Raw genomic sequence first — 20,681 nt, 5'->3', positions numbered from 1 at the left:
CACCCAGCGATGCTCAGGGGTTACTCCACTCAGGAATTACCTCTGGTGGAGCTCAGGGCACCATATGGAATGCTAGGGATCGAACCAGTGTTGACTATGTACAAGGCAAACCCACTTTGGGTTTTTTTTGTTTTTTTTGTTTTTTTTTTTTTTTTTTGCTTTTTGGATCACACCCGGCAATGCACAGGGTTCACTCCTGGCTCAAGCACTCAGGGATTACTCCTGGCAGTGCTCAGGGGACCATACTGGATGCAGGGAATCGAACCCAGGTCGGCCACGCGCAAGGCAAACGCCCTCCCTGCTGTGCTATCACTCCAGACCCGGCAAACCCACCTTGGCCCTAGTTTTTTTTTTTTTTTTTTTTTAATTTACTTTAAAAAGGTTTAAATTTTTTTTAAAAAATTGTTTTTTTTTTGGTCACACCTGGCGATGCACACGGGTTTCTCCTGGCTCTGCACTCAGGAATTACTCCTGGAAGTGCTCAGGGGACCATATGGGATGGTGGGAATCGAACCCGGGTCGGCCACATGCAAGGCAGACACCTTACCCTCTGTGCTATCGCTCCAGGCCCTAAAAATATTTAAAATTTTGAAATTTTAAATTTTAAACCAGAGGTGCTTACTCCCAGCTCTGTGCTCAGGGCTGGGGGGGAACCATGCGGACGTGCTGGGGACAGAACCCAGGCCAGCTGCCTGCAAGGCCAAGTGTCTTTCTTCCCAAGTACTTTCGCTCCAGCCCCTGTTTTATTTTGCTTTTAAGTTTGGGGGCCACACGCAGCTGTGCTCAGGGCTGACTCCTGTCTCTGTGCTCAGGGGTCACCCCTGGAGGGACTCGGGGGACCCTGTGCAGTGCTGGGGACTGAGTTTGGCTCAGACTCATTCAGGCAAGCACCTCCCCCACCGGCCCAACAATCTCTCAGACCCCTTTAAAAAAATTCTTTGACACAGAAGGGGCCCAGCCGGGGAACAGGGAGAGCATACAGGCTCAGGCTGACTGTGTGTGTGTGTGTGTGTGTGTGTGTGTGTGTGTGTGTGTGTGTGTGTGTGTTCAGTTCCCCCTAGACCAGAACCGGGGGCTCAGCCTGGGCCCAGGTCCAGAAAGGGGCGGGGAGAAGTTCCTGGGACTCAGTTTCCCCCTCTGTCCACTGAGCGCTCTGGTTACTGCCTGGCAGCCAAGTCTCAAGGGAACCCCCCCCACACACACACTTCAATCCAGGGGTGCATCTCCCATCCCCCTTGGGCCCGGGAGATCTGGGAGCCGGGAGGGACCCGAGCTGGTGGAACGGAGCCAGGGTGCAGGAGGGAGGTGGGGGGTCTGGGGGAGAGAGGGGAGGGGGGTCGGAGGGCGGATGCAGAGAAGATCAAGAGGGCCCAGAGGTGGCACCAAGGCCGGGTAGCGAGCAGGGGAGCAAGGTGGGGGGGGCGGGGGTGCAGGGTGCCACGGTGGCGACTGTGGGTGCGCGGGGGGCGAGGACGGAGGCGGGGGGGCGTGGGGCCACTGCAGATGGGGGGCCCGGCAAAGCGGGGGCCCGCGGGGCCGGGCGCCCCCACATCCTTTTGTCTCGCTTGGAGACGGCTCGGGGGCCCCGGGGAACGTGCCATGGAAACGCACGCGGGAGCGCAGGGCCGGGCCGGGTCGGGGGGCCACGCAGCCGCCGCGGAGACCCCCCCCCCCACCGCCCGCCAGCAGAGACAAAGAGTCCCTGAGCCCCCCGGGGTCCGGGGGGCGGCGACCCGCGGGGAGGGGGCGTCTTTGTGCGGCGCGGCCCCGCCCCCCGCCAGCTCCGCCCTCCGCGCCGCCGCGCCAGGTGCGGGGCCCCCGCGGCCGGACCCCACCCGCGCCGGGCCCGGGACCCCCCGGATCGCCCGCCCGCCCGCCCCATCGCGGCCCCCCGCACCCCGCGTGACGCGGGCGTCGGGCCGGAGCCCCCCGCCAGGTCGGCCCCGCCCTCCCGGCCGAGCCCCCCGCGGTCCCAACGCTGCCCCGGCGCGGGGTGCCCGGGAGCCCGATTGCGCGCGGGGGACCCCCCGATCCCCGCGCCCCCGGCCTCAGTTTCCCCGCGCCCGCCCGCCCCGCCTCTGCAGGTCCCCCCCGGGGCGCGCCGCTTTGTCTCGGGAAACCTCGGCCGCCCGCGCCCGCAGCACCATGATCGCCGCCGCCAAGGAGAAAAATAAGCACCCCAAGGACAGCATGACGCTGCTGCCCTGCTTCTACTTCGTGGAGGTGAGTCGGGGGGCCCTGCCGGGAGACCCCCACGCCGAGGGACCGGAGCGCACGGCGCCGGGGAGCCTCGGTCCGGGGGCGCCTGGCGAGGTGCGTCGTGGCGGTGCCGGTGCTGGTGGGTCAAAGGCGTCGGGCTTTGCAGGGCCAATAGGAGTTCCAGGGGCCACGAAGGGTGGGTGGTCTGGGGGTGCAGGCCGTGGGTGTTGGGGTCCTGCACCGAGGGGAGATTCTGAGGCTGTGGGTTGGGCAGCTCCGGCCACAGCCCTTCTGCTTGGAACAGGTCCAGCCAGTGGCCCCCAGCTTCAGAAGGTTTTTTTTTTCTTTTTCCTCCTTTTTTGGGTGGGGTGGGGTGGGCTTGGTTTTTTTTGAGGTGTTTTGGGAGGCCACACCCGGCGCGGTGCTCAGGGTTGATTCCTGCCTCTGCGCTCAGGAATCACTCCTGGCGGTGCTCAGGGGACCCTATGGGAGGCCGGGGACCCTGGGTCAGCCGCGTGCAAGGCCAAGCACCCTCTCCTCTGTGCTGCCTCTCCCGGCTCCCCGGAGGGCTTTGGAAATGAAAGCGAATAACGGGCATTCGAGGAAGCCGACATCCCCAGCCCAGGTAGTGGGACTTGCTGTGGTCCCTGAACCCTCGGGCACACCCTCCCCTTTTTTTGGGGGGGTAGCCACTGCTTGGCGGTGCTCAAGGACTCCTCCCTGCTCGGTGCTCAGGGGTTGGGTTGGGCAGGGGTCACTCCAGGCAGTGCTATGACTCAAACCTGGGGCTCTTTTCCACCGAGTATGAGCCGCAGCACTGAGCTGTCTCCCCGACTCCCGCTCCCCCCATACACACACACACACACACACACACACACACACACACACTTAACATGCAGTTCCAGCCACGGCAGTGAGGGGCCCCCAGACTCCAGCCCTCTCCGTGCAGGTCCTGCAGGGGCTGCCTGTCAAGGGCATGCAGAAATGGGGCCACCTGCATCCACCCCCCAGCGTCCCCCCCCACGCCCCTCCCCCCTCTGCCCCCCCATACCTCTCCCCCCTCCTGTCTCCTCCTGACCAAATCTGCTTCCCTTTGCAGAAAATCTGTTTCTTTCTCACATTTCCATTACAATAGGCTAGACTTGGGGGGGAAGGCTATGGGGATGAGCTGTCGCCCTCCCTGGGGTCCCCCTGCCCACCCCCCTGTTCTAGAAACTTCCTCACCCATTCAGCTCCGCTGCCAGCCCAGCCGGCAGTTTCTCCCCCAACCCCTTCTTCCGCCCCACCCCGCCCCCACCCCTTTCCTGATCTTGGATTTTTCCCAACCACCTTGCCTGTTCCCCCCAACCAGCAGGGATGCACTTTTTTTCCTCTTTGGGGTGATCAACCATGCTGGGGACCCTTCCTCGGGGCCTTTGTACCCAACCTCAGGCATTTTCTCTTGGGGAGCCCCAACCCCACCCCTGCTCTTGGGGGACCCCCCTCACCCCTTCCTCTTGGGGAGGTGGGGAGGGGGCGCTTCAGGACATGAGCCCAGATGGGGCAGTGCCCTCCCACCCGATCTCAGGGGTGCTCCCTGGGATAACCAGGAGGCCCTCGGGGTGCTGGGGATTGAACCCCGGTCAGCTGCGTGCAAGGCAAGCGCCCTCCCCTCTGGCTCAGGCCATAGGAAAGCTATTTTATTTTATTTTATTTTATTTTAATTTATTTTATTCGGGGCCTTCACCCAGCGATGCTCAGGGCTGATTCCTGGCTCTGCACTCAGGGATGACTCCTGTCAGGGCCCAGGGACCCTGTGGTCCTTAGCCGGGGATTGAACCCAGAGTGGCCACGTGCAAATCTAGCATCCTCCCCACTGTCCCCTGGCCCTAGCCCTACAATGGAGCCTGTGGCCTGTGTCACTGACCCCGGGGAACTCAACTTACGGGCTGGTCCACGCCTGTGTTCACCCGCAGGCGGGTGTCAGGATCAGCAGCGTGAGGGTTCCAGCCAGGGAGATGCAAAACCAGACCCACAGTCCAGTCCTTGGCTCAGAGGGTCCCATTGAATATGTGTGTGTGGTTTCGGGGTGACCCCCAGCAGTGCTCAGGGTTAACTCTGGCTCTGCGCTCAGGGCTCCCTCCTGGCAGGACTTGGGGGACTCAATGGGGGTGTCAGGGATCGAACCCAGGTTGGCTGTGTGCCAGGCCAGCATCCTCTCCGCTGTCTTTTCTTTTTATTTTATTTTTTCTTTTTGGGTCACACCCGGTGATGCACAGGGGTTACTCCTGGCTCCTGTACTCAGGAATTACTCCTGGCGGTGCTCAGGGGACCCTATGGGATGCTGGGAATCGAACCCAAGGCAGCCGCATGCAAGGCAAACGCCCTACCCGCTGTGCTATCGCTCCAGCGCCCGCCCATCACTTATTTCTTCGGTGTTGGGGGGCCCCTACCGGCACGTGCTCGTGGCTTGCTCCTGGTGTGCTGGTGGGCCCCCATACTGCTGGAGATGAAACCTGGGCCCCCAGCCCTGGAAGCCACCACCCCCCGTTTCAATTATGATTATTCAGGGGGGGTGTGAACCCAACAAGGATCCCCCAGAAAGGGGCCAGTCCTCTGCCCTTGAGAGGTTCCTGATGCATCTGGGAAGGACGGGGAGAGAAGAAGAGGAGGAGGAGGAGGAGGAGGAGGAGGAGGAGGAGGAGGAGGAGGAGGAGATGGTCTCCCACCAGCAGAGACTATCCCCCACCAGCAGGGACCGTCCCCCACCAGCAGAGACGGTCACCAGGAGCAGACTCTTTGTTCTGTTTGGGGGGCCACACCCAGCAGTGCTCAGGGCTGACTCCTGACTCTGTGCTCAGGGATGGTCAGCCACAGTGCAAGGCCAGCGCCCTTCCTGCTGTCCTATGTCTCCAGCCCCCAGTGGGGTGCCTTTGAACCCAACCTCAGGCATTTTCCCAGGGAGCTCCAGCCTTGCCCCTGCCCTGGGAGAAGCCCCTCACCCCTTCCGGCCCAGGAGACCCTCTGAGAGGTGGGGAGCAGGGGCCTCAGGACATGAGTCCTGGGTAATGGAGTGTGATGCTCCCTGAGACTACCAGGAGGCCCCGTGTGGTTCCGGGGGTTGAAACCGGGTCAGCTGCATGCAAGGCAAGTGCCCTTCCCTCTGTCCCGCTGCTCCGGCCCTGGGAATAAGCTGCCAGGAATAAGCCCTGAGCATCAAGGGCGTGACCTCAAACAAACAAAAGAACATTTATTATTATTATTATTATTTATTATTTTGGCTTTTTGGGACACACCTGGCCATGCTCAGCCGTTACTCCTGTCTTTGCATTCAGGAATCACTCCTGATGGTGCTTAGGGCACCATATGGGATTCTGGGGGATAGAACCCAGGTTGACCACGTGCAAGACAAACACCCTCCCTGCTGGACTCTCACTTGGGTCCCTCATTCATTCATTTAGCACCTGCCGTGGGCCAGAGGCCCTCCTTGGGTAATAAGTCGATACAGAAATTGGGGTCCGGAGCTGGAACAATAGCACAGTGGGTAGGGCATTTGCCTTGCACGTGGCCGACCCGGGTTCGATTCCCAGCATCCCATATGATCCCCTGAGCACCGCCAGGAGTAATTCTTGAGTGCAGAACCAGGAGTCAGCCCTGAGCATCGCCAGGTGTGACCCCCTCCAAAAAAAAAAGCCAAAAAAGAAAAAAATTGGGGTCCAGAGAAAATACTAAAAATGCAAAGGGCAAGAGATGGGGGTGTCTGGAGGGCTCTGGAGGAATCTAGGGGACCAGAAGAGCTCTTAATCCTTGAGAGAAGAGACCAGAAGGAAGGGTTGTGTGCTCCTGCTCTTTCTGGGGCACTCAAATTGGAAGGACGGCTGGAGGGAAAACGTGTGGATGAAGTGGATGGTGGGTCGGTGGGTGGATGGGCTGGGTGGCATGTGGGTGGGGAGATAACTAGGTAGGGAGTGGGTGGATGGCGGATGGATAGAGGGCTGGGTGGATGGACAGTGGATGGATCGGTGTGTGGATGGACGGAGAATGGGTGGATGGGGGTAGATGGTGGGTGGGTAGACAGGAGGGTGGGCTGGAGGATGAGAGGATGGTGGCTGCGTGGATATTGGAGGGACAGAGATGTGGGTGGCCGATGGGTGGGGCTAGATGGCTGGATGACTGGATAGATGGCTGGATGGTGAGTGGATGGGTGGATGGGTGCATGGATTGGTGGATGGATGGATAGTCGGGTGCTGGATTGGTAGGTGGGTGGGTGGATGGGTGCATGGATTGGTGGATGGGTGGGTGGGTGGACGGACACATGGATTGGTGGATGGATGGATGGATAGTTGGGTGCTGGATTGGTGGGTGGGTGGGTGGGTGCATGGGTGCATGGACTGGTGGATGGGTGGATGGTTAGTTGGGTACTGGATTGGTGGGTGGATGGATGGGTGCATGGATTGGTGGATGGGTGGGTGGATGGGTGGTGAGTGGACAGATGGGTGGTGAGTAGAGGACGGATGGAGGGTTGAAAGGATGCATGGATAGGTGGTGGGTTGACGGAGGGAGAGGTGGGGAGTGGTGGCTGGCTGGAAGTAGGGCTGGAGAGCAGGTGGACTGATGGGTGGCAGAAAATAAGGGGTGGCTGAAAAGACGGATGGGTAAGTCGGGATGGGCGAATTCCTGGGCACAGGAAAGGGCACGACTGGCTAGATGTTGGCGTGTTACACAAATGTGTAGTGAGTCCCCGATGGACACACTGCCCAGTGGGTGATCGGCTGAATGGGGGAGGGGGGAGGAGGAGGAGGAGGGCAGAGGGAACCAGAAGACCAGAAGACGGGCTTGACCCCCCACCCAGGGTGGGTAGTGCGGGAGTCTGGGCACAGCCACGGTCTCCCCGCAGCTGCCCATCGTGGCATCCTCCATCGTGTCCCTGTACTTCCTGGAGTTGACCGACCTCTTCAAGCCGGCGAAGGTGGGTTTCCAGTGCTATGACCGCACGCTGTCCATGCCCTACGTGGAGACCAGCGAGGAGCTCATCCCTCTGCTCATGCTCCTCAGCTTGGCCTTCGCCGCACCCGCAGCCTCGGTGAGTACCCGCCGGAGGGGCCAGTGCGAGGCCGCCGAGGGGGGCGCTGCTGGGCCAGCGGGCGGGCTGGGAGCCCGGCTGAGCTCTTGCTCCGTGTCCCCCAGATCATGGTGGGCGAAGGCATGCTCTACTGCCTTCAGTCCCGGCTGTGGGGACGCAGCGGGGGGCCCGGTGGCACGGAGGGTACCATCAACGCAGGAGGCTGCAATTTCAACTCCTTTCTGCGGCGCACCGTGCGCTTTGTGGGTGAGTGGCCTGAGATGTCCCCACGCCTCCCTAACCCTGTCCCAGGTCACATTCCAGGTCCCCAGCTTCCAAGTTGCCTGAGCCTCTGTTCCAGGCTGTGCTATTAGTGTGGCCCCGCCCCATGGTGTGGCCCCGCCCCTTCTGAGCAATCGTGGCCCCGCCCATAACAGTGACCCCGCCCATAACAGTGGCCCCGCCCACCCAGGTTTGCACCGCCCCGTTTTACCACGCCCCTTCTGATTAACCATAGCCCCGCCCATTCCCGTTTGATGTGGCCCCGCCCCTCATGTCAGATTGTAGTCCCACCCCTCCTGCCAGCTGTGACCCCGCCTCCCAGCTGTGACCCCGCCCCTTCTCACCAGCAGCCGTCCAGAGCTATTACTCCGCCCTCGGGCTAGATGTGACCCCTCCTGGCCGGTTGTGGTCCCCTCTGCAGGGCTACGGCCACGCCCCCGTGGCTGTGGCCACGCCCCCACCATCTGCCCACGCCCTGCCCACAGGCGTGCATGTGTTCGGTCTGTGCGCCACTGCCCTGGTGACCGATGTCATCCAGCTGGCCACGGGTTACCACGCGCCCTTCTTCCTGACGGTGTGCAAACCCAACTACACGCTCCTGGGCACCTCGTGTGAGGCCAACCCCTACATCACGCAGGACATCTGCTCGGGCCACGATACCCACGCCATCCTGTCCGCCCGGTGAGTGGCCCCTCCTCGTGCCTGTCCCTCGGGGTCTTTGGGGCAACTGAGGCCCGGACGGGTGGCCGGGGCGGGTCCTGACTCCACGCCTCTTACAGGAAGACCTTCCCGTCCCAGCACGCCACGCTGTCCGCCTTCGCCGCTGTCTATGTATCGGTGAGTCTCCCCCCATCCCTCACCCTCCAGCCTGGGGGTCCTCTCCTCCCCTGACCCCCACCGACTGTCCCCCGCAGATGTACTTCAACTCGGTCATCTCGGACACCACCAAACTGCTCAAGCCCATCCTGGTGTTCGCCTTTGCCATCGCCGCCGGTGTCTGCGGCCTCACCCAGATCACCCAGTACCGGAGTCACCCGGTCGACGTCTACGCGGGCTTCCTCATAGGGGCAGGCATCGCCGCCTATCTGGTGAGGGGGTGAGGCCACCCGGTACAGTGTTGGGGCCCAGAGCCGGAGGCAGACTGGCCCCAAGGAGGTCAGAGGGGGGGAGGCAGGCCCCCAGGAGGTCAGAGGGGGGAGGCAGGCCCCCAGAAGGTCAGGGGGGGAGGCAGGCCCCCAGGAGGTCAGAGGGGGGAGGCAGGCCCCCAGGAGGTCAGAGGGGGGAGGCAGGCCCCCAGGAGGTCAGAGGGGGGAGGCAGGCCCCCAGGAGGTCAGAGAGGGGAGGCAGGCCCCCAGGAGGTCAGAGGGGGGAAACAGGTCCCAAAGAGGTCAGAGGAGGGAGGCAGGCCCCCAAGGAGGTCAGAGGTGGGGAGGCAGGCCCCCAGGAGGTCAGAGGGGGGAGGCAGGCCCCCCAGGAGGTCAGAGGGGGGAGGCAGGCCCCCAAGAAGGTCAGAGGGGGGAAACAGGTCCCAAAGAGGTCAGAGGAGGGAGGCAGGCCCCCAAGGAGGTCAGAGGTGGGGAGGCAGGCCCCCAGGAGGTCAGACGGGGGAGGCAGGCCCCCCAGGAGGTCAGAGGGGGAGGCAGGCCCCCAGGAGGTCAGAGGGGGGAGGCAGGCCCCCAGGAGGTCAGAGGGGGAAGGCAGGCCCCCAGGAGGTCAGAGGGGGGAGGCAGGCCCCCAGGAGGTCAGAGGGGGGAGGCAGGCCCCCAGGAGGTCAGAGGGGGGAGGCAGGCCCCCAGGAGGTCAGAGGGGGGGAGGCAGGCCCCAAGGAGGTCAGAGGGGGAAGGCAGGCCCCCAGGAGGTCAGAGGGGGGAAACAGGTCCCAAAGAGGTCAGAGGGGGGATGCAGGCTCCAAGAGGAAGTGAGAGGGCGGAAGCTGACTCTGAAGTGTCCGGCCTCTTGGACTCAGTCCGGCAGGCTCAGATCTTCGGGGTCAGCTGGGGCTGCTCCCCGCTCCACCCTCACCCCAGCAGGCCTGGCCCTCCGGACCCTGGCCGCCTTCTCCTCCAAGGCAGGGAACCAAATCCTGCGGCCAAGTCCCCCCCACCCCTGACACCCCTCCCCGTGTCCGTCCGTCCCCCACTCCCAGGCCTGCCACGCGGTGGGGAACTTCCAGGCGCCCCCCCCAGAGAAGCCGGCGGCCGCGGCGCCCAGCAAGGACGCCCTGAGGGCGCTGACCCAGCGTGGCCACGACTCCGTGTACCAGCAGAACAAATCGGTGAGCACCGACGAGCTGGGGCCGCCCGGGCGGCTGGAGGGCGTGCCCCGGCCCGTGGCCCGCGAGAAGACCTCCCTGGGCAGCCTGAAGCGCGCCAGCGTGGACGTGGACCTGCTGGCGCCGCGCAGCCCCATGGGCAAGGAGAACATGGTCACCTTCAGCCACACGCTGCCCCGCGTCAGCACGCCGTCCCTGGACGACCCCGCGCGCCGCCACATGACCATCCACGTGCCGCTGGACGCGTCCCGCTCCAAGCAGCTCATCAGCGAGTGGAAGCAGAAGTCGCTGGACGGCCGCGGGCTCGGGCTCCCGGACGAGGCCAGCCCCGGACACCTGCGCGCCCCCGCGGAGCCCATGGCCGAGGAGGAGGAGGAGGACGAGGAGGACGAGGAGGAGGAGGAGGAGGACGAGGAGGAGGAGGAGGAGGGCGAGGAGGGCGGGCCGGCGCCGCCGTCCCTGTACCCCACCGTGCAGGCGCGGCCGGGCCTGGGCCCCCGGGTCATCCTCCCGCCGCGGCCCGGGCCGCAGCCGCTCACGCACATCCCCGAGGAGGGCGCGCAGGCCGTGGCCGGGCTGTCCCCCAAGAGCAGCGCGGCCGTGCGGGCCAAGTGGCTCCTGATGGCCGAGAAGGGCGGCGCGGCGGCCGCGGCGGCCGCGCCCTCGCAGCCCCGGGTGGCCAACCCGCCGCGGCTGCTGCAGGTCATCGCCATGTCCAAGGCGCCCGGCGGGCAGGGCCCCAAGGTGGCCGAGACGGCGTCGTCGTCCAGCGCCAGTTCCGACTCGTCGCAGTACCGCTCGCCGTCGGACCGCGACTCGGCCAGCATCGTGACCATCGACGCGCACGCGCCACACCACCCGGTGGTGCACCTGTCGGCGGGCAACGGGCCCTGGGAGTGGAAGGCGGCGGCGGCGGGGGGCGGCGGCGGGGGCCCCGGGGAGCCCGAGGCCGTCTACGAGCTGGGGGACCTGGCGCGGGGCTTCCGCGGGGTGCCCCGGCCGCTGGGCGTGTCCCCCGGCTCGTCCGTCAGCGACGTGGACCAGGAGGAGCCGCGCTTCGGCGCCGTGGCCACCGTCAACCTGGCCACGGGCGAGGGGCTGCCGCCGCCGGGGGCCGCGGACGGCGTGCTGGGGCCGGCCAGCCGCGAGTCCACGCTGCGGCGCAAGGCGGGGGGCCTGGGGGCCGGCGACCCCGCGGCGGAGACCGAGGCCGAGAGCTACTTCCGCAAGATGCAGGCGGCCCGCAGGTTCAAGGACTGAGCCCGCTGCCTGCGGGGCGGGTGGGCGGGAGGAAGGGGCAGCATGGGGCACGGCGGGCCGGGCGGGGCGGCTCCCACCGTTCAATAAAGGGTCAGCAGCGGCCCGCGTCCTGCCTCTTCTCTGCCCCTCGATCCTGATGCCCGCCGGACTCCGGAACCCGGTGCACGCGGGGACTACTGGAGGGAGCGGGAGCGGGGTGGGGCCCAAGGATGTCGGGCGAAACCCAGCTCAGCCCTCCCCACCGTCCAGCCCCTGTCCCCCCCACAGATGCCCGTCCTGACCCCCCTGGGCAGGCAGGAGCCCTCTCACCTCCCTCCCCCCCCCCACCTGAGGGGCCCTGGCCAGGAACGGAATCAGACAGAGGCAGGCGGCAGTGACGACCAGCAGCGGGGCGGTGGTGCAGGACAGAAGTTTATTCAAAGTCGAGTACAGACCAGCCAGGCCGCGCGCCGGCTACACTGGGCAGAAGAAAGAGCCTGCAGGGAGGCGGTTGTTATAAAATCGCTTTTAATTCGGTTCTCTCCGCATTACAAGCTGTCGGCGGGCGCCGAGGCCCCGCACACGCTCGCGAGCTCCGCATACAATACTGAGCCTGTAATCGCTGGTATCAAAATATACATCTGTGTCACCGTAAAAAACCGAGTTTGCTGCCCCTTCGTCTTACAACAGGTATAAAAAATTATAAATATTTACACCCTTGTTAGGGCCCCGCGATATGGAACAGTTCGGGGGGCCCGGGCCCCGGGGGAGGGGGCCGGTCAGCACGGGAAGAAGCGTCTCGTGGGCCCCCCACAGCACAGGAAATCACATGGTTTTCGGGGGGCGGGAGACATTAAGACTTGGGCCCTTGGTCCCACCTTCCCCAGAAGGGGCCCCCCAGCACTAGAGGCAGACAAATTTTTTTTCTTAAAAAAGAAGAGAAAAAGGAAAAAAGGAAAAAGAACCCCAACAAAACTTTGGTCCAAAATTTGCAGGAAAGATCCCCTGAGGCTGAAAGCATGGCCGGGCACAGGCCCGGCGTCCTCAGAGTGGACAGTACAGAGGCCAGGAGCAGAGGCACCTCTCGGCAACGCTACAAAAGTTCCTTAAATGATTCTTTTGCATATAAATGAGGGGGGTCAGGCACAGGTGAGGCGCAGCCAGCAGAGACTACTGTGAGAACCAAGCTGGAGAAGGGGGTGTGCCCGGGGCTCCCCGGGAGGGGAGGGGACAATCAGACACTTGATTAACGGATAGGGGTGTCGGCCTCCCCGGCTGGCCTGGCCAGGCACGTGATCCCGGGCGGGGGGCGCTGCCCCCCCCTCGGCAGCCCCCCGCCCCCTGAGCTACCGCAGGAGGGACCTGCCACAGCAGCGGGTTTTAAGGCACGAGGAAGCCGAGTGGGGTTGGGGGGACACCCACCCCCCAGGCTCCAGAAGGCACCGGGCGAGGGGGCGGGCCAGGGGTGCGGGGTGAGCTGTCCGCTGCCAGCACCCGCTTCCCCCGCCCCGGGTGAGCAAGGCAAATTAGATTTAATTTTTTCAAAAACAGGTAAACTGATTTCTCTTTAAAAAAATAAAATCTCTGGTCTTTTTAAGGTCACTTCAGCTGCTTTTTTAAAGTGGCTTTTCTGGAATGCGGGGGCGGCGGCCGCTTAGATGGTGGACTTGGAGAAGGACACCCGCAGGTGGTGGTTCTCGCCCAGGTCGTGGTTGTGCAGGTCCATGAGGGCCTGGATCGCCTCCTCCACGGAGCCCATCTGGATCAGCGCCATCTTGCGGTCCTTCCTGTGGGGGGCCGGAGGGGACAGGAGAGGGTGTGGGATGAGGGTGCGGGAAGGGGGCGGGGGCGGGCAGAGGCAGGCCCGCGGGGCCCTCGCACTCACTGGAAGAACTTGAAGCCCTTGACCATGCCACCGTTGCTGGAGAAGAGATGCTTCAGGTCCTCCTCAGACACGGAGGGCCTGCGGGGGAGAGGGGCGGGGCGGGGTCAGCCGTGGGGGGGGACGGGGGTCCCGGCATGCCCAGGGTGCATCGGGTGGGCACGTACGGAATGTTGGAGAGGTGCAGCGTGGCCGAGGGCGGGAAGATGTTCTGGAAGTTCTTGGAGCCGGGCTTCTTGAAGCGGTGCAGCGGCGAGTTGCCGTAGTCCTTGGTCAGGCCCTGGTCCTCCTGGCCCTCGCGGGGCAGCTGCACGTTCTGGTGCTTGGACAGGGTGATGCGCACGGGCTTCCCGTGCACCTTGTGCCCGTTCAGGTGGCTCATGGCTGGGCGGGGAAGGGCACAGCCGTCAGGGGGGGCCGTGGGCCGGCCTCGCGGAGCGCCCCCCACCCCCACGGCTCCAGCTCCTCCCGCCCCGCCTTACCCAGCTGGGCCTGGCTGCCATCGGCCATCTGTACCAGCGCGTTCTCCTTCTTGTTGAACAGCACCTTCACCCTCTGCACATCTCCGTAGACGCCTTGGGAACAGGACCCAGAGCTGAGAGGCCGCAGCCGCAGGCGTGTCCGCCCGCCCGCCCGCCTGCCCGCCCCCCCCCACCCCCCAGCCGGCACCCGCATCCGCACCCCGCACGCGCCTGGCTCCCCCCGCGGTGGGCTGGCTCCCTCCGCCCCTGGCACCCGCGGCTAAGTCCCAGGGGCGGCCGTTAAGGGGGAGCGCGGCCCCGCCGTGGGGGCGTCCTTCCGTCCACGGAGCGCAGGACAGGGGGGCCACGGCGAGTGGCCCCGACATGCTACCAAACACGCGTTAACTCCGAAAGGCATGCAGTAAACCATGCGTGTCTACGGACTCCCGACACACTCGCAAACCGAAAAGGCAAGTCAGGGGCCGAGGCAGGAGGCCGGAAGTGCAAAACTCAACATGGGACCGTCTCAGGGCGCCAATAACCGCAATTACACGAAAACAAGGTAAATAAAAGGGTGAACGATAACATACCGAAAAGAATAAAGAGGCTTTGGGGTGTGACTCTCTTTAGAGGACAGCAGAGCAAGGCAGCGGAGGGACAGGGAAAGGGAGAGGTCAGAGGCGAGTTGCCAGTGGTCCACCAGGAGGAAGGCGGCCCCAGGCGTGCAGTGTTGCCGACGATGAAGTTGTCAGGATGTTAATATTCAAGGGCGGGTTGGTTTCCGGAGAGCAGGGTTTGAGGGGGATTGGTTTTTGTTTTTTGGTTTGTTTTTATTTTTTTATTGATTTATGGTTTTGTTTCAAGCAACAACAGGAAGCGGAAGTACCGTGCAGTCAGTTGGCAAAGAAATTCCGGATCAGGGCAAGAAAAAAAACCGGGAAAGGGGAAGGGGAGAAAAGAAAAAGTAGCAAAAAACATAGGTCAGTAAATACATAAGAAAACACGCAGTGTTCCACCAACACATTACAGCCACGGCCGCGGCCGCACAGGCAGAAGCACCTCCTCAGCGAGCAGGAGACACCAGGCCCCCCGCCCCGCGGCCCGGCCCCGCGTCTCCTACGACCGCAGACGCCACACGCACGGCCCTGCGCACGCCGCCCCCCGCTCCCGGCCCTCGGGCACAAGCGGCCGCAGACGGGCCTGGGGGGGCGGGGCGGAACCCCAGCCCCAGCTCCTCCGGCTCCCAGTTTGTCAAGGGTCCACAGCGACCGCGACGCTGAACGTCACAGTCGGAGCCAGATGCGAACCGAGACGGCCCGGACCGGGAGCCGAGTGCGTGGAGGCGCGGGAGCCGCCCCCAAGTGCGCGAACCCCAGAGGGCCGGCCGCTCCGGCGGCCGCAGCCGGGGAGGGCGGGGCACGTACCTCGGGGTTCAGGTTGCTGACCAGCAGGACGGAGTTCCCTGCCCCGGCCAGGCCCGGGATGGCGATCCTGCCCGCTGCCGCTGCGGCCGCCGCCGCCGAGGGAATGGCCAGAGGGGCCAGGGCCCCGTGCACGTTCGGAACAGAGAGACCTGCGGAGAGACGGGGCGCGGGGGTGAGCCGTGGGGGTCCGCGCTGCCCCCCCTCCCGACATGCAGGGGCCCCTGTGGCCCAGCCTCCAGCCTCGCCTCTCCTCGGAGCACAGCCCGGGGCGGGGGGCCGCCTACATGCGCCGGGCCCGGCCGTGCGTGCATGCAGGTGCAGTCACCATGCAGACCACACGCCGGCGGGCGGGGGGTGGGCGGGGGGCCCGGCCCCAGGAGGGGAGCTGCCCGGGCCCCCGCTTACCAGGCAGGCACTCAAGCCACCTACTAGGGGCGCGTCCCTCCGGCCACTGCGCGCTGTCCTCGCCTGCCCGGGTGCTTAAAGGGAACCAGACACTGCGGGGTCAGCGGGCGCACGGCCCTGGCCTCACTGCCCTGTCCAGGCCTCCGGGGCCCCGCAAGCAGCGCTGGGGGCGCAGTGGGCATGCACGTGGCCGTGTGTGTACCTGCGGCTTGAGGGATGGCAAAGGTGGGAGGGAAACCAGCTCCTGCATACGGAGAGGCGGACATTATGCCCGGCGCACCTGGAAACAGACAGACACTCAGCGCCGGGCCCTGACCTGTCTCCCTGCGGGGCCGTGCGGGCGCGGGCGGGCAGCACTCACCGAAGGCGGCGGCCACGGTGTGGTCCAGCGAGGGCTGCGTGTCCCCGGAGGGCAGGTCGGGCCGCGTGTAGTCCCGGCTCTTGTCGTTGTTGTACTTGACGTTGAGGCTGGTCAGCTTGGACACGTCGATGCGCAGCGTGCAGCAGGCGTTGTAGATGTTCTGGCCGTCCAGCGACTGCGGGGCGGGACGGGGCGGCGGTGAGGCCGGGAAGGCAGGTGGAGGCACGCGGCGGCCCACGGGGCGGGGCGGGGGAGGGGCAGGGCGCTCACCAGCTTGGCGTGCTGGGCGCTCACGGGGTCCGCGTACTGCAGGAGCGCCTGGAACTGGTTGTTCTTGGTGAAGGTGATGATCTTCAGGACGGTGCCGAACTTAGAGAAGATCTGGGGGGAGCAGGAGGCAGGTGCTCAGCCTCGAAGCCCGAGGGGGGTGCGGGGTGGCGGACGGGCGGGTGCGGGCTCACCTGGTGCAGCACGTCCAGGGTCACTGGGTAGAAGAGGTTCTCCACGATGATGCGCAGCACTGGGCTCTGGCCGGCCATGGCCATGCCCGCGTCCACGGCCGCGGCCGAGGCGGCCAGGGCCAGGTTGCCCGACTGGACCGAGTTCACGGCCTGCAGGGCGGCCTGGGCCCGCTGTGGAGGGAGGGCAGGGTGGTGAGTGGCGGCCGCGCCGGCCCAGCCCTGCCCACACCCACCAGCCGGGGCCCCACGCACCGCCTGGTTGGGGGAGCTGTCGGTCTTGAGCTCCTTGTGGTTGGAGAACTGGATGTAGATGGGCTGGCCCCGCAGCACGGGCGTCACCGACGTGTAGTAGTTCACCATGGTGTTGGCCGCCTCCTCCGTGTTCATCTCGATGAAGGCCTGTGGGCCGCGGGACAGCAGTCAGCCGCCGTCGGCGGTCAGCCCGGCGCCCCCCCCCCCGCCACCCCCCCCATCGGGCGCTCGGCACACCTGGTTCTTGCCCTTGAGCATCAGGAGGTTGGTGACCTTCCCGAAGGGCAGCCCCAGGGAGATGACCTCGCCCTCCGTGACGTCGCTGGGCAGCTTGCGGATGTGGATGACCCGCGAGGGCACCCCGGCGCTCCGGTTGTCCCCCTTGAACTTCTTGCTGTCGTTCCCATTGGCTGCAAAGCGGGGGGACGTGTGTGGCAGGGCCCCTCCCGGCCGGCCGCGCCCCGCCGCGCCCCACCCGCCGCGGGTACCTGCGGAGGCCGAGCTGCCGCTCATGGTGAACGGCCCGTTACTGGCGCAGGTGGAGAAGAGCTCGTCAGATCCCCGCTGCAAGAGAGGGCGCGGGCTCAGAGGGCGCAGGGGGTCCCCAGGGGCGGGGGGGCCGGGCTCCCAGTCACTCCGAGGCTGCTGGGCCCCCAGGGGTCTCCTCCCAGCACCCCGGGAAACCAGACCCGCAGCAGGGGCCAGGCCAGAGGCCAGCTCTGGGGCTCCCCGGCTGCTCAGTGAAAGGCAGCCCAGACGCACGGGAGCAGCACCCCTGCCGCAAGACTGGGACGAGGGCCAGGACCGTGGCGACGGTGGTGGGCAGCGGACAAGGCTGACCCCTCAAGGGCACCTAATCTCGGCGCTCCCGGCCAGCACCCCCCCGCCCCGTCACTTCCTGGTCAAGGGCTGAGCACAGCCCGTGGGGACCCACAAACTGCCTTTGGGAGGGTGGACAGGCCCACGCCTGAGCGCAGCCGCATGGGGCCCGGCTAAGGAGTGCTCGTGTGCGCGCAGAGTACCCCCGTGGCTTGCCTGGGCCCAGCTCTGCCGGCAGGCTCGGGGATCCCCGCCTCCTGGCCACTGCACCCCACCCAGCACCAGGATGCCCGGGGCAGGCAGTGACCAGAGGCTCAGAGGACGGGGGGACGCAGCGCGGGGAGGGCTGCCCCTGCCCCCGCAGGTGTCCCAGGCCCGGCCTTTCCCGGAGCCGCCCGAGGCCCCCTCCCTCTGGCCCCACCGAACAAACAGGTTTTATCCGCAGGCAGATCTGCGGCCGTGGAGACAAGAATCCACTTGGGAAAACCGAAACCCAGCCAGGAAGGCCACGCTGACCTGACCGTCTGGGAGCAGCTGGCAGGCGGCGGGGAAACTTGGGCCCCCGTGGAGGGAGGGGGGTGCCATGGGGTGCCGGCGGGGGCCCCAGACAGAAGGCCTCCCCGACAGAGCCCGGGGCCTCCCAGTCCCAGGCCGCATTCCTGGAGAGCAGGGGGCGGGTCCCACACCAAACCCGAGCCCCCCACACTGCCTCCCCCCCAGAGCCTACCTTGGTCCCGACTGTTATATCTGGGACAATGCTGTAAGGAGAGAAAGGCGGGGTCAGCCCAGCACGGGCAGCGGGGGGGGGGGGGGACAAACCACCCCCCCATCTTATTTCCCCTTGAAAGGGGGCGTCCTCTGGGCCCCCAGCCCCGCCCCACCCTTCCTTCCGGACTCCCCTTGGGAAGCCCTGGGGAACCCTGGAGACTGGCAGTGGGGGTTCGAGTGCTGCCCGCCTTAGACTGACTTGAGAAAGCAGGCCAGTGGGTGTGGGGGGGGGGGTTGTGGGCGGGAGGGCCAGGTCAGAGGGAGCCCCCACGGGGACGAGATCGGCGGGGGAATGGGGCCGGCTGGGATTATTCATCAACCCTAGGGGGAGGAGGAGGATTGAACTTTCTTCCCCTCCCCTCGTGGGCATAGGAAGGGGCGAGGCGGCGTAAGATAGGACACAGCCTCCTGCACCCAAGGAAGGCCCGCTCCCCGCGGTGGCCCGGCCCCGATGACGCCGGTACCCGGGACGCACCGGCGAGCAGCCCGACCCAGACTCCACGGCCCACTGCACCCGGCGCGCGCGCCCCGGAGCCGGAAGAATGAGAAGTATGCGCCGGGCTGGGGGGCAGGAAAGGGCGCGCCCGCGGAAACGGCCCCTGCACCCCCAGCGCGGCGCCCGGAGGAGGGGGGGGCCTGCCAGGCCCCCGGAAAAGGGCTGCAAGCGGGGAGCCGAGCGCGCCCCGGGGGACCCCCGCTCCCCCCCCCGCCCCCAGAGCCGACGGGCGGCCCGCGTGGACGGAAACCCGGGTGGCCACCCCACCGCAGCCACTTCGCTGGACTTTTAACTCGGACCGAAACCTGCAATTGAGCCCGGGCGGGCGCGGAAGCACGTGACCCCCGAGCGGAGCCCGAGCCTGAGCCCGAGGCCGGGGGAGTGGGTGTGGGTGTGTGGGTGGGGGCGGGAGGCCCACTCCGGATTCCCTACCCGGGCAGATAAGCGTCCCCGCAAGGCCTCGGAAAAACTGGGGCTCAGCGCGCAAGTCCCCCCACCCCGTCCCCGACTCCCCTCGCCAAAAGTAGATCGGCCCCACGGACACGGTTGCAAACAAAGTGGGAAAGAAAAATTCCGATTCTTTCCCCACCCCACCCCCAGCCACTTTCAGAGACGAGGCCGGGTGGGTCTTTTCACCAACTGGTGGGGTGCGGGGCGGGGGGCTCCAGTCTCCCCCCCCCCCGTCCCCCCTCCCCGCGCGGGGGACACGGCGGCCTCGCGGCGGGCGGCCAAGCGATACAAAGTAGCCAGCGCCGACCGCGGCCGCCTCCCGGGGCGGGGGGGAGTGGGGTGGGGTGGGGGGGGAGACCGCCCGGGCCCCGCAGGCCCGCCCCGCGCGCGGAACAAAGCGGCCTCGGGGTCCGGCCCGGCCTTTGTGGGGCGCGCGGGGGCGGCGCGGGGCGGGCGCGGGCGGGCGCGGCCGGGCGGGGCGGCCCCGGGCAGAGTCCGCGCGGCGGGAAAGGCCGCGCACGCGCACCGGGGCCCGGCGGCCAGGCGCGGCTGCGCACGCGCGCGGGGGGCCCCCGCGGGGCGCGTGGGGCGCCGGACGGGGCGCCGGAAGGGCCACGCGAGCCACGCCGCGAACGCGGGCGGCCGGGGAGGCGGGAAAAAAAAAAAGGGCCGGCACGGCCGCGGCCCGGGGCCCCGCACGCGGGAGAGGCCGGAAGACCGCGGGCGGCGGCCACGGGCGGGCCCGGCCGCTGCCCGCGGGGCCGCGGGCCGGGGGAGGGGAGCGGGGCGCGGCGGCCCAGCGCGGGGCGGGGGGCGGAGCGGCGCCCCCACCGGCGGCACCACGGCCGGGAGGCCGGGACAGCGGCGCGGGGAAGCGGCGGGAGCGTGGGCAGGGCGGCGGGAAGCGCGGAAAGGTGCGACTCACCCGTCCATTGCACACAGAGGAGACCCGCGGGGGACGGAGTGGAGGCGCCGGAATAGCAGGAACCGACCCAACGGCTCCGAGTTATAGACTCACAAAATGGCGGAGACGCCCGACCACGTCCCCCGCGCGCTCTGCCCATTGGCTCCCGTCGCCCGGAGGGGCGGGGTTATCACCCCGGACCCCCTCCCGCGCCTTCCAATGGCTAGGAGGCCGCCCGGGGGGCGGGGCCGAGGGGAACGGCACGCGACTATTGGGGCAGGCGGCCGTCCGTCAGAAGTCCAGGCGGAAACGACCCGAGGAGCCCGGAGAGGCGAGGCCGTTCGCCGCCACGTGACCGCACCTGAGCCAATGAGCGCGCTGCTCTCCTGCGTGGGCTTGCGGGCGGCGCCATCTTGAGAGTGGGTACGTGGCGAGTCAGGCGGCAGGAAGCGTGCTTGTTCTCCCCCCCTCGCCGCCATCTTGCTAGCGGGCAGAGCCCGTCGTCTCGGGCGTGAGGGCACAAGGAGGCGTGCCACCATCTTGGAGTTGGGCAAGAGACCTGCGCGCTGCCATCTTGCTTGTGGGCGCGTGGCCGTAAAGCGTGCTTCTCGCAGAGCCATTCTGCCGGGGCCACGCGCGCGTGGAGGAGCCGAAGGCCGCCCGGGCTCAGCGCACGCTCGCTGGGGTCTCCGTGTTCTGTCGTCTCCGAGGTTGCTGGCGCATCGTGATCAGGGCCAACCAGGTCTCCTTTGCCCCCAGAGCTGCCAACGTTTTGGAAAAACTGCAGAACGAGACGAGCGGCCCACCCTGCGTTTGGAGAAACTGAGTCCCGGGGCTGCAGCGTGGAGGCGCCTTGCCCTTTCTTTGGGGGAAAACACTCAGGCTCGGAGATGCAGGACGAATGCTGCCTGCCCCTGCACCTCGGGGAAACTGAGGCCCGAGCTACCGCGTAGCGGGATCCCACC

At 66.5% G+C, this 20,681-nt stretch overlaps 2 protein-coding genes across 3 annotated transcripts; one reads left to right on the top strand and one right to left on the bottom strand.

Annotated features, from left to right (window-relative positions):
- Positions 1–2,102: 2,102 nt before the first annotated feature.
- On the top strand, positions 2,103–11,057 carry PLPPR3 (phospholipid phosphatase related 3). The gene is made up of 7 exons (XM_056112840.1): positions 2,103–2,223; positions 7,076–7,261; positions 7,366–7,507; positions 8,008–8,203; positions 8,302–8,359; positions 8,437–8,610; positions 9,669–11,057. Exons 1-7 carry the CDS (start codon positions 2,146–2,148, stop codon positions 11,052–11,054), a joined length of 2,220 nt encoding a protein of 739 aa, XP_055968815.1. The 5' UTR covers positions 2,103–2,145; the 3' UTR covers positions 11,055–11,057.
- Positions 11,058–11,447: 390 nt separating this feature from the next.
- On the bottom strand, positions 11,448–19,861 carry PTBP1 (polypyrimidine tract binding protein 1). Of its 2 annotated transcripts, XM_056112859.1 has the most exons (15): positions 19,738–19,861; positions 17,826–17,856; positions 16,768–16,843; positions 16,517–16,689; positions 16,280–16,426; positions 16,028–16,198; positions 15,837–15,947; positions 15,567–15,741; positions 15,408–15,485; positions 14,801–14,949; positions 13,967–14,000; positions 13,398–13,490; positions 13,083–13,299; positions 12,919–12,996; positions 11,448–12,820 (listed from the first exon to the last, which is right to left on the bottom strand). In XM_056112859.1, exons 1-15 carry the CDS (start codon positions 19,743–19,745, stop codon positions 12,688–12,690), a joined length of 1,674 nt encoding a protein of 557 aa, XP_055968834.1. In that variant the 5' UTR covers positions 19,746–19,861; the 3' UTR covers positions 11,448–12,687. The 2 variants fall into 2 exon arrangements, with proteins under 2 accessions (XP_055968834.1, XP_055968835.1); XM_056112860.1 differs by lacking the exon at positions 15,408–15,485.
- Between the last annotated feature and the right edge of the window lie 820 nt (positions 19,862–20,681).

Source organism: Sorex fumeus, unplaced genomic scaffold, assembly GCF_029834395.1.
Source record: "Sorex fumeus unplaced genomic scaffold, SorFum_2.1 ptg000019l, whole genome shotgun sequence".
Classification (NCBI taxonomy): Eukaryota; Metazoa; Chordata; class Mammalia; order Eulipotyphla; family Soricidae; genus Sorex; species Sorex fumeus.
This window is presented reverse-complemented; position numbering and strand designations above follow the sequence as displayed.

Bases quoted from the DNA above. Each gene is read 5' to 3' on its own strand.
- PLPPR3 (XM_056112840.1), top strand. From the start codon at position 2,146: ATGATCGCCGCCGCCAAGGAGAAAAATAAGCACCCCAAGGACAGCATG. The intron at 7,508-8,007 runs GTGAGTGGCCTG...CCCTGCCCACAG, and splicing joins GCGCACCGTGCGCTTTGTGG to GCGTGCATGTGTTCGGTCTG. The intron at 8,204-8,301 runs GTGAGTGGCCCC...CGCCTCTTACAG, and splicing joins CACGCCATCCTGTCCGCCCG to GAAGACCTTCCCGTCCCAGC.
- PTBP1 (XM_056112859.1), bottom strand. The intron at 15,486-15,566 runs GTGAGTGCTGCC...GTCTGTTTCCAG, and splicing joins CACCGTGGCCGCCGCCTTCG to GTGCGCCGGGCATAATGTCC. The intron at 12,997-13,082 runs GTACGTGCCCAC...TCTCCCCCGCAG, and splicing joins CTGCACCTCTCCAACATTCC to GCCCTCCGTGTCTGAGGAGG.